Source organism: Camarhynchus parvulus, chromosome 1 (assembly GCF_901933205.1).
Source record: "Camarhynchus parvulus chromosome 1, STF_HiC, whole genome shotgun sequence".
Taxonomy (NCBI): Eukaryota; Metazoa; Chordata; class Aves; order Passeriformes; family Thraupidae; genus Camarhynchus; species Camarhynchus parvulus.
The window spans coordinates 134,221-146,009 of NC_044571.1; the positions used below are offsets into that span (position 1 = coordinate 134,221).

Below are 11,789 nucleotides of genomic sequence, written 5' to 3' on the forward strand. Positions count from 1 at the left end.
AAGTCCAGGCCTGTGCCTGGTCCTGATGCTGGGAAGGCCCTAGAACAGATCACCTGTGGGTCCCACAGCATGGGCAGGACAGCCACGGGATCAGATCGAGCTGGGGCTGTGAAAGGCAGGTCCTGCTGGGACAGGGTGACCTGTGGGACAGGTGTGGGTGTGCCTGCCTGAAGCTCAGCAAAGCCTTTGGCACCATTTCCGTCTCCCTGGCATCCCACGGAGCACCTGCAGCCTGGCTGGGAGAGGTGCTCCTTGTTGGGAGCACCTGGCTGAGGGCCAGGCCCAGGGAGGGAGGGGAATGGGGCCACGTCGGGGATCAGGCACTGCTGGGGCTCCCCAGGGCTCTGTGCTGGGCAGGGCTGTCCCAGAGCTGTCAGTGACCTGGATGGAGCGTGGAGTGAGTGCTCAGTGAGTCCATGGACCACACACGGCTGGTTGGGATGCGGCTCTGCCGAGGGCAGGAAGGACCCCAGAGGGGTCTGCCAGGCTGGGCTAACAGGCCAAGGCCAGCAGTGTGAGGGTCAACAACGTAAGTGCTGGGGCTTCTGCTCGGGTCACCAAAACCCCTGCGACACCCCAGGCTGGGCAAACGGCCCTGGGGGTGCTGGGCACAGGGGGTGGATGTGAGCTCAGGTGTGCCAGAGGCCGATGGCACCTGGGCTGTGCCAGCCCCAGTGTGGGCACAGCCCCAGGGCAGGGGTTGTCCCCAGGGCAGGGATTGTCCCCTGTGCTGGTGCTGTGTGACACCTCAAGGGCTCTGTCCAGTTCTGCTCCTGCAGGAGAGCCCTGGAGGGGCTGGAGTGTGTCCAGGGTAGGGAATGGAGCTGGGAAGGGGCTGGAGAATCCCTGAGGGAGCTGGGAAAGGGCTCAGCCTGGAGCAAAGGAGGCTCAGGGGGGACCTTCCCAGGAAACAAATGACAGGACAAGAGGAAACGGCCACAAGCGGTGCTTGGGGAGGTTCAGGTTGGGCTTCAGGAGGAATTTCTTCATGGAAAGGGCTGCCCCATGCTGGAAGGGGCTGTCCAGGGAGGTCTGGAGCGCCCATCCCACGTCCAAGGAACAGCTGGAGGCGGCACTCAGAGCTCTGGGCTGGGGACAAGGTGGGGACCAGTCACAGGCTGGACTCAGCCTTGGAGTGGCTGCGATCCTGGACGGGACCAGACCGGTCCCCACATCCTGTGTCACCGTCGCCGCTCCCGGCTGGACCCCCGGTGCTGCCCCTCCGGGGCTGGTAAGAGCCGGGAGCCTCCCGGTCCAGCCGGGGTTTGGGGGTTTCCGGGGGCACAGCAGCCGCACGGAGTCCCGGTGCTGCCCCGGCCCGGTGCCGGTGTGGGGGCAGCGGGGCGGAAACCGGCGGTGCCGGTGCCTTGGGGGGACCCGCTACGGGTAACGGGGGGCTCAGCTGCGCTGAACGGGTTCGTGGCACCGGAACAGTGGGGCGGGCACGGGCAGTGTCGGGGTCACCGGCCCCGGGAGTATCACCGGGGGGAAAGGTTCCCCGTTCCGCCCAGGTCCCTTGCCTGCCGCCAGCAAGGCCTGGGGCTCCCGGTCCCGGCGGGTACTCGGGGGTCTCCGGTGGTGCGTGCCGGGCAGGGCCCGGAGAGGGGCCGGCGGTACCGGAGAGGGGCCAGGCAGGGCCCGGAGAGGCGCCGGTGGTCCCGGCCGGCGCCGGTGCCGGTACCGGAGGCGGCGCTGTCCCCCCGCCGGGCGGAAGCGGAAGTGACGCGGCCCCGAGCCCCCCACCCTCCCCCGCGACCCCCGGCAGCGGAGCCGCCGCAGGTACCGGCAGCGGGCAGAGAACGGGGGAGGGAGCACGGGCGGCCCCGCTGCGCTGGGGCACGGCTGGGGCCGGGGGCCGGGCCCCGCGCACACCCCCGAGGCCGGGCCGGGGCAGCGGAGGGGGCCGTGGGTGCGGGGTCCCGGTGGGATCCCCCTGGCGGGGCCGCGGGGCGGATGCGGAGGGACCCCGGGCCGGGGCATGGCGGGGTCACCCCGGGGGCTGCGGGCGCGGAGGGGACGGCGGGGGGAGCCGGGGCCGGGCGGGATGCGGGGCCGTGCGGGATGCGGAGCCGAGGGGATGCCGGTGCCGGGGGTCCCGGCGTCCCGGGATGCGGGGATGGGGATGCCGGTGCCCCGGGATGCGGGGATGTGGATGCCGGTGCCGGGGAAGGCTGCCCGGGCCGGGAGGGGGCTGCGAGGGGATGCCGAGTCCTTGGGAGGAGCCGGGGCCGCGGAGCGTCCGTGCCGGGGTCCCGGTGCTACCGCCGCTCCCCACAGGCCCGATGGACGCGGAGGCGCCCCGGGGGCTGTAGGACCCCCCCGCCCGCCCACCCCAGCACCGGCAGCCGCGGCCGGGCCGGGCCGGGCTCCCGCCGCGCCGGGGGTCCCGCCGCCCCCGCGTCCCCGCGCCATGTCGGGGGCCCTGAGCAAGCGCAGCGACCTGGCCAACGACAACCGGTGCCCGGGGCTGAGCCTGGGGCTGCCCGCGGCCCCGAGCCCCGCACCGGCCCCGGCGGCGCCCCCGCCGAGGAGCTGCCCGGCGCCGGCTGGGCCAAGGCCGGCCAGGACCAGAACCGCAACGAACTCGAGCCGGGGCCGGGGCGGGCGCCCCCGGGGCGCTGGAGCCGGGGGTCCGGGCCCGCAATGCCCGAACGCCGCCCGGACCCGCGGGCCCTGCTGATCGGCGCCTCGGAGGAGGAGGAGGAGGATGAGGAGGAGGAGGAGGACGAGGAGGAGGAGGACGGGCCGGGGTGTCCCCCGCCGGCCCTGGGCGCGGAGCGGGGCCTGCGGGAGCCGCCGGGGCGCAGCGCCAGCCGCCTCTTCGGGGGGCCCGGCCCCGGCAGCGACGAGGACTCGAGCTGGGCCACGCTGAGCCAGGGCAGCCCCGGCAGCTCCCCCGATGAGCCAGGTGGGCACCGCCGGAGCCCCCGTGACTTGTGGCTGCCCCGCGGAGCCCCACGGTGAGCTCTCGCTGTCCCACAGCTGCCCCATGGAGGCTGCCGACACTCTCTGGCTGCCCCGCAGAGCCCGATGGCTGCCCCGTGCTCCTTCCTGCCATGCCCCGTGCCCCTGTCAGCTCCACATCTGCCCTGGGCCCTGGCTGTGTGCCCACTCCTGCACTCGCAGCCCCCCGCGCGCCATTGCTGGTCCCTGGTCCCCAGCGCCCGGGCGCTGTCCTGTGTCCCCAGCCCGCACTGGTTCCATGCCCCCCTTTGTCCCCGTGTCCCTGGCACGGGGAGCTGTGCGGGGCCGGGCTGAGCCCTCTGCCCCTGCCCCACAGAGTCGCTGTGGCCGTGTGGCGCGGGGGCACACGGGGACCTGCCCCCCGGCTGGCTGCGGGTGCAGGACACCTCGGGCACCTACTACTGGCATGTCCCCACCGGGACCACCCAGTGGGAGCCCCCCGGCGCGCCCCACGAGACCCCTTCCGATGGCAGCACCCCCACCGAGGGGCCCACCGTGAGTTGGGACCGAGAGGGCTGGGCTTGGACTGGGAGCTGGCTGTGGGGCCATGGGGGTGGCTGTAGGGGCAGCTCCTGTGGGGCTATGGGGGTGGCTGTGGGGCAGCCCCTAAGGGGCTATGGGGGTGGCTGTGGGGCAGCCCCTGTGGGGCTATGGGGGTGGCTGTAGGGGCAGCCCCTAAGGGGCCATGGGGGTGGCTGTAGGGGCAGCTCCTGTGGGGCTATGGGGGTGGCTGTGGGGCAGCCCCTAAGGGGCTATGGGGGTGGCTGTAGGGGCAGCTCCTGTGGGGCTATGGGGGTTGCTGTGGGGCAGCCCCTAAGGGGCTATGGGGGTGGCTGTGGGGCAGCCCCTGTGGGGCTATGGGGGTGGCTGTGGGGCAGCCCCTGTGGGGCCGTGGGGGTGGCTGTGGGGCAGCCCCTGTGGGGCCATGGGGGGTGGCTGTGGGGCAGCCCGTGGGGCCTGGGGGGGTGGCTGTGGGGCAGCCCCTAGGGGCTATGGGGGTGGCTGTGGGGCAGCCCCTAGGGGGCTATGGGGGTGGCTGTGGGGCAGCCCCTGTGGGGCTATGGGGGTGGCTGTGGGGCAGCCCCTGTGGGGCTATGGGGGTGGCTGTGGGGCAGCCCCTAAGGGGCTATGGGGGTGGCTGTAGGGCAGCCCCTGTGGGGCCGTGGGGGTGGCTGTGGGGCAGCCCCTGTGGGGCTATGGGGGTGGCTGTGGGGCAGCCCCTAAGGGGCTATGGGGGTGGCTGTGGGGCAGCCCTTGTGAGGCCATGGGGGTGGCTGTAGGGGCAGCCCCTGTGGGACTATGGGGGTGGCTGTGGGGCAGCCCCTGTGGGGCTATGGGGGTGGCTGTAGGGCAGCCCCTGTGGGGCCGTGGGGGTGGCTGTAGGGCGCAGGGTGGCTGGGTGATGATGGTGGGGTGGTTGTGGGGGGCTCAGGGCACCCCTGGTCTGGGCGTGGGTTGCTCTTGGGGTTACCATGGGGCTCCCATAGTGTGCTGTGGGGTGGCTGGGGGAAACGGTGGGGCACTGGGGGGCTGCCCTACACAGCACCCTGACCCAGCCCCCTGCAGCTTTCCTGGACGAGCTTTGCCCCAGCTGAGACCTTCAATAATGGAGACTTGTGGAAGGTGAGAGGGGGTAGTGGATGGGAGAGGGTGGGGGGTCAGTGCCCCCCCAACCCCACAGAGCCCCCTTGCCCCTAGGACCCCACGGCTGAGGAGGAGGAAGAGGAGGAGGACGAAGAGGAAGATGAGGAGCCAGGAGTGTCAGACCTGGAGATGCTATCACCAGGCCCAGGATCGCCAGGAGAGGGGTGCGGTGGGGGGCACAGGGACAGGGGGACACACGGGCAGGGACGCTGGGTGACAGCTGAGAGAGGGTGTGAAATGGGAGCTGAGGGGGCAGGGACCCAGGTGTGGGGCAGGGAAATGGGGTCTCGGGATGGATTGGGGGACTCAATCCATCTCAAGGATCTCAAGGCAGGGGTTTGGGGGGGAAAGTCTGAGGTACTCAGGGTGCAATGACCCAGGTATGGGATGTAGGGGATCCCAGAGGGGATCGGGCTCTCAGGGGCAGGGTTTGGGGGTGGAGAGGCCCCAGGGTGTCAGGGTGCAGTCGGTGATGCTCCCACCCTTCCCCTTGCAGCATGGCCCTGGGCGAGGAGGATGTGCTGGACTCCAAGGTAGGGCCGCTCTCTCCCGACCCTGCCCGCCCGCAGGGCCCCTTCCCCACTGCCCTGGCGTCTGCTCCGCTGCTGGGGGCTGGGACCCAACGCAGCGGTGCCCCAGGTGTCACCTGCAGGGGAGGGGCCTCGGCCACGCCCTGTGCGGGCCGGCCCTGCCCCGGGGCGGTGCAGATGGGGCCGGGTTACGGCTGGGGGCTGAGGCTGCCCCCTCGCCCCTCGCCATCCCTGCCCCACAGCCCCCACAGCCCCCACAGCCCCTGCCCCACACATCCGGGCTGAGTGCCGCTCCCCGCTGCCCCCAGGGCCTCCCGGTGCGCTCCCTGGGCTGGGTGCAGCTGCGGGAGGAGGAGCTGGGGCCCGGCCGCAGCAGCAGCGCCGTCAGCGCCTGCATCCGGCAGCTCTCGGGGCCCCGCCAGGGCCCCCCCGGCACCTGGGGGGAGGTGAGTGACCCCGGACCCCCTGTGCCCCCCGTGTCCATCCCACACCCTCTGTGCTGCCCCCCGGCACCTGGGGGGAGGTGAGTGACCCCCGTGCCCCCACACCCATCCCACACCCATCCCACACCCTCTGCTGTCCCCCTGGCACCTGGGGGGAGGTGAGTGACCCCCGTGCCCCCACACCCATCCCACACCCATCCCACACCCATCCCACACCCTCTGCTGTCCCCCTGGCACCTGGGGGGAGGTGAGTGACCCCCGTGCCCCCACACCCATCCCACACCCATCCCACACCCATCCCACACCCATCCCACACCCTCTGCTGCCCCCCTGTCACCCAGGGGAGGTGAGTGACCCCAGACTCCCCGTGTCCCCTGTGTCCATCCCACACCCTGTGCTGCCCCCCTAGGGGGAGCTGAGTGACCCCAGACCTCCTGTGCCCCCACACCCATCCCACACCCTCTCCACTGCCCCCCTGTCGCCCGGGGGAGGTGAATCCCCGCTGACACTCTGTGCCCAGGCGCGGGCGCTGCTGGTGCTGGAGGAGCGCACGCTGAAGCTGGTGGACCCGCAGGACCGGGCGCTGCTGCACGCGCAGCCCGTGGGCGCCATCCGCGTCTGGGGCGTGGGGCGGCACGGCAGCAGGTGGGGCTGGGCACACGGGGGGCACTGTGTGTGTGCTGCGCTGGGCACAGGGCACACTGTGTGTGTGTTGCAGCACTGGGGGCAACTGTGTGTGTGCAGACTGGGGCCATGTGTGTGTGTGTGCTGCACTGGGCGCAGGGCACACTGTGTGTGTGCAGCACTGGGGAGGCACAGGGCACACTGTGTGTGTGTGTGCACTGGGCGGGCACTGGGCACAGGGCACACTGTGTGTGTGCAGCACTGGGGAGGGCACAGGGCACACTGTGTGTGTGCTGCACTGGGCACACGGGGGGCACTGTGTGTGTGCAGCGCTGGGCACAGGGCACACTGTGTGTGTGCAGCACTGGGGAGGGCACAGGGCACACTGTGTGTGTGCAGCACTGGGCACAGGGCACACTGTGTGTGTGTGCTGCGCTGGGCACAGGGCACACTGTGTGTGTGTCAGCACTGGGCACAGGGCACACTGTGTGTGTGCAGCACTGGGGAGGGCACAGGGCACACTGTGTGTGTGCAGCACTGGGCACAGGGCACACTGTGTGTGTGTGCTGCGCTGGGCACAGGGCACACTGTGTGTGTGTGTGTGCTGCGCTGGGCACAGGGCACACTGTGTGTGTGCAGCACTGGGGAGGGCACAGGGCACACTGTGTGTGTGCAGCACTGGGCACAGGGCACTCTGTGTGTGTGTGTGTGCAGCACTGGGCACAGGGCACACTGTGTGTGTGTGCAGCGCTGGGCACAGGGCACACTGTGTGTGTGCTGCGCTGGGCACAGGGCACACTGTGTGTGTGTGCTGCACTGGGCACAGGGCACACTGTGTGTGTGTGCTGCACTGGACACAGGGCACACTGTGTGTGTGCAGCACTGGGCACAGGGCACACTGTGTGTGTGTGCTGCACTGGGGAGGGCACAGGGCACACTGTGTGTGTGTGCTGCACTGGACACAGGGCACACTGTGTGTGTGTGTGTGCTGCACTGGGCACAGGGCACACTGTGTGTGTGTGCTGCACTGGGCACAGGGCACACTGTGTGTGTGCTGCGCTGGGCACAGGGCACACTGTGTGTGTGTGCTGCACTGGGCACAGGGCACACTGTGTGTGTGTGCTGCACTGGACACAGGGCACACTGTGTGTGTGCAGCACTGGGCACAGGGCACACTGTGTGTGTGTGCTGCACTGGGCACAGGGGGGCACACTGTGTGTGTGCAGCACTGGGCACAGGGCACACTGTGTGTGTGTGCAGCACTGGGGACACAGGGCACACTGTGTGTGTGTCAGCACTGGGCACAGGGCACACTGTGTGTGTGTGCAGCACTGGGGAGGGCACAGGGCACACTGTGTGTGTGTGCAGCACTGGGCACAGGGCACACTGTGTGTGTGCAGCACTGGGCACAGGGCACACTGTGTGTGTGTGGCACTGGGCACAGGGGGCACTGTGTGTGTGCAGCACTGGGCACAGGGCACACTGTGTGTGTGTGCAGCACTGGGCACAGGGCACACTGTGTGTGTGTGCTGCGCTGGGCACAGGGCACACTGTGTGTGTGCAGCACTGGGCACAGGGCACACTGTGTGTGTGCTGCGCTGGGCACAGGGCACACTGTGTGTGTGTGCTGCACTGGGCACAGGGCACACTGTGTGTGTGTCAGCACTGGGCACAGGGCACACTGTGTGTGTGTGCTGCGCTGGGCACAGGGCACACTGTGTGTGTGCAGCACTGGGCACAGGGCACACTGTGTGTGTGTGCTGCACTGGACACAGGGCACACTGTGTGTGTGCAGCACTGGGCACAGGGCACACTGTGTGTGTGGAGCACTGGGCACAGGGCACACTGTGTGTGTGTGCTGCACTGGGCACAGGGCACACTGTGTGTGTGTGCAGCACTGGGCACAGGGCACACTGTGTGTGTGTGCAGCACTGGGCACAGGGCACACTGTGTGTGTGTGCTGCGCTGGGCACAGGGCACACTGTGTGTGTGTGCTGCACTGGGGAGGGCACAGGGCACACTGTGTGTGTGCAGCACTGGGCACACGGGGGGCACTGTGTGTGTGCTGCACTGGGCACAGGGCACACTGTGTGTGTGTGCTGCACTGGGGAGGGCACATGGGGGGCTCTGGGGTCTGCAGGGTACCCAGGGTGGGGGGTCCCGTGCACGTGGGGCGCAGAGATGGGGGGTCTGGGTGTGTGGGACCCCCATCGGGCCTGGAGGTCCCACACTGTGTGGGGTGGGTGCTCTGGAATGCCATCTATGGAGGCATCGGGGTGTGGAGGGGCAGTGGGGCTGGGGTCTCCACCGGGTGAGGTGTGAGGCTGTGGGGGTCACCTGTGCACAGGGCTGGGAGGTCCCACCTGCCAATGTGGTCCCATGGGTTGGGCAGGAGGGGCCGTGGGGTCCCAACACTGAGCCCCCCAGCAGAGAAGGGTGTGGGGCAGGATCAGATCTGCCCCTCGGGGGTGTGGGGTGGGTCCTGGGGCTGAGGGGGCCCCGTGCCCCCCCAGCACCCCCTAACCCTGCTCCATCCCGCTGTGCTGCCGGGGACACAGGGAGAGGTATGGCTCCAACCTGCCCCCCGACCCCCAGTGCCCCCAGTCCCGGCTCAGACTGGGTGGGGAGGGCACCGGGCTGGTCCTGAGTGTGCCCCCCTCTCCCCAGGGACTTTGCATACGTGGCCCGGGACCCCCTGACGCAGGTGCTGAAGTGCCACGTGTTCCGCTGCGAGGGGTCTGCCAGCGCCATCGCCGCCGGGCTGCACCGGGTCTGCGCTCAGGTGAGACCCCAGAGCCCCCAGCACTGCCCCATGGCCTGCACCGGGTCTGCGCTCAGGTGAGACCCCAGAGCCCCCCAGAGCCCCCAGCACTGCCCCATGGCCTGCACCGGGTCTGCGCTCAGGTGAGACCCCAGAGCCCCCAGCACTGCCCCATGGCCTGCACCATGTCTGTGCCTAAGTGAGACCCCCCTAAACCTCACCTGGCCAGCACTGGTTCTGTGTCCAGGTAAACCCTCCCAGCCCTCTGCTGGGCTTCCCCCCAGACTGCCACCTTGGCCTGAGCTGTGTCTCTGCCTAGATGAGAGCCCCAAAGAGCCCCTGAGAACCCCTCACCCGGCCTGCACCAGGTCTGGGCCCAGGTGTGACACCCCCAGGAGCCCCCAGGCCCAGGTAACCCACCCCAGATTCCCCTTCCTTGGTCTGCACCACGTCTGTGCCCAGGTGAGACCCCCAGAAACCCGCCAGGACTTGCCCTAGCTGCAGATCTGCACTCAGGTGAGACCTCAGGCCCCTCCAGCCGGCCCCTGGGGGTGACCGCTGCCCACCCCAGTGTCCCCACAGACCTGCCACAGGGCACCGGGGCCAGGGGTCCCTGGGTGCCCAGGGTGTGACAGCCAGGAGGGCTGGGGTTGTCCGTGTGTGACGTCTGGGGGACTGTGGGTCACCGTGGGGGTCCCTGGAGGTCACTGTGGTGTCACATCTGTCCCCAGCTGACGGCGGAGCGGCGAAGCGCCCGGGCAGCAGGGAACGGCCTGGGGACAGAGCCCCCCCGGCTGGGGGAGCCTCCCCTGCAGGGTACGGGTGAGGGGGGATCTGGGAGACAACTGGGGGGCTCTGGGAGTCTGGGGGTAACTGGGAAGGGGGAGTCCTGCGAGGGGACAGGGCGACTGCAGGGAGGGGCCTCGTGGGTCTGGAGGGTGCATTCACTGGCGGAGAGCAGTGGGAGGGAGGGTGGCTTTTTGGGAGGTTTGGAGGGTGTCTGACAATGTCCCCCACCACAGCAGGGCTCCCGGCCCCCAGTGCAATTGGAGTTGTTGGCAGTTCTGGGGGTGCTCTGGGGACGTCTGCCATGGCCCCCACACTGGAGTGTGGCATCCAAGAGCTCTTGGGGGGTTTGGGTGCTGGGTGAGCCCTGAGGGCTGGGGAGGGGTTCTGCAGGGATGTTGGGGCTCTGGGGTGTTTTGGGGGGCTCTGGGGATGTCTGACAGTGCTGCCCCCACAGTGGAGTTCCCAGCCCCCAAGAGTGAGGTGGTTCAGCGCTTCCCTGTGTGTTACCTGGGCTGTGTCCCCGTGGCCAAGCCAGTGGGTGAGTGGGGCACTCGAGGGGAGGGAGGAGTCTCGGGAGGCTCCTCTGGCCCATGCTCAGCAGCTGTGGGGCGAGGGCACCCCCAGGGCTGCCCTGAGCCTCCCTGTGCCCCCAGGCATGGATGTGATCAACGCGGCGCTGGAGGCGGCGCTGGCCCCTGGCTCGGGGGAGCCCCCTGCGCCCACCCCCGTGGTGGTCAGTGTGGCCCCTGCCACCCTCACCATTGCTCACCGCCAGGTGTGTGCCCCCTCGGAGCCCTGCCCTGGCACCCCCACCCTCACCAGGGGCATCCATCCCCACCCTGGACCACCACCCTGGCCTAGGGGGGCTGTGGTGACCCCCGCTCACTTGGGGAGATGTGTTGACCCCCACCCTCATCAGTGACCCTGTTCTGGGGTCTGAGTGACCCCATCACGCGTCAGAGGGGCTGCAGAGACCCGTCCTTGTACAGGGATGGGTTGGGTACCACCATGGCTCCTCCCATCGTGTCCCCATCCCACCCCATCCCGCGGGGCCTCGGGGGATCCCCTCCCAGCCCCAGGGCACCGCGGTGACCCCCCACCCTTCCTGGGGTGACACCCCGCGTGCCCTGCTGACCCTGTCCCCGTGCTGGGGGTGTCCCGGTGTCCCCAGACAGAGGCGGTGCTGTGCGAGTGCCGCGTGCGCTTCCTGTCCTTCATGGGGGTGGGACGCGACGTCCGCGCCTTCGCCTTCATCATGGCCAGCGCCCCCGGCACCTTCCGCTGCCACATGGTGTGGTGTGAGCCCAACGCCGCGGGGCTCAGCGAGGCGCTGCAGGCCGCCTGCGTGGTGAGTGCCGCCCCTGTGTCCCCCGGGCTGCCCCCGGCCCTGCTGCCCCCGGCCCCGCTGACCCCGCTCCCTGCCCGCAGCTCCGCTACCAGAAGTGCCTGGATGCGCGGCCCCAGGCCTCCAGCTCCTGCCTGCCCGCGCCCCCGGCCGACTCGGTGGCGCGGCGGGTGGGCTCCTCCGTGCGCCGGGGGGTGCAGACCCTCCTGGGGACCCTCAAACCGCGGCGGGGAGGGGCGCAGAGCCCCTGAGCAGGGCGAGGGCAGGGGGGGCATGTGGCTGGGCGAGGCAGCGTCGGGGGGCAGGACCACAGACCCAACGCTCCAGGGCACGGAGTTACCCCAGGTGTCGGGTCGGGGGTCCTGCCCCCACCGCTGCCCCCACGGTGGGTCACGCCCCCCCCAGGGTCCCCAATGCATGTGGCGTAACGAGGGTCTGTGTTGTACCAAATCATTAATTAATAAACCCATTCCACCAGCCCGGCTCGGCTCTGCACGTGGCCTCACACAGGGAGGAGCAGCAGGAGGAGGGAGCAGGGTGTTGTGGCTGGTTTAGGTCTTCTTAGGATGTCACAGGTGAAGAGAGGCAGTGGGGTCCATCCACACCCTATTAGGGGGCGATGGGAGTACAGGGATCACGGGCTGATCCCAGTTGTGATCCCAGTGGGTGAGAATTAGGACAAGGAGGCG

At 69.8% G+C, this 11,789-nt stretch overlaps 1 protein-coding gene across 1 annotated transcript; it reads left to right on the top strand.

Annotated features, from left to right (window-relative positions):
• Nucleotides 1–1,759: 1,759 nt before the first annotated feature.
• APBB1 (amyloid beta precursor protein binding family B member 1) lies at nt 1,760–11,576 on the top strand. The gene is given in 18 exon segments (XM_030944319.1): nt 1,760–1,779; nt 2,278–2,486; nt 2,489–2,599; nt 2,602–2,659; nt 2,661–2,908; nt 3,281–3,459; nt 4,531–4,587; nt 4,663–4,772; nt 5,105–5,141; nt 5,447–5,584; nt 6,102–6,226; nt 8,764–8,769; nt 8,873–8,987; nt 9,698–9,782; nt 10,210–10,293; nt 10,409–10,530; nt 10,927–11,103; nt 11,184–11,576. Coding segments are annotated over 17 exon segments (1,896 nt in total). The 5' UTR covers nt 1,760–1,779; nt 2,278–2,410; the 3' UTR covers nt 11,352–11,576.
• The last annotated feature ends 213 nt before the right edge of the window (nt 11,577–11,789 follow it).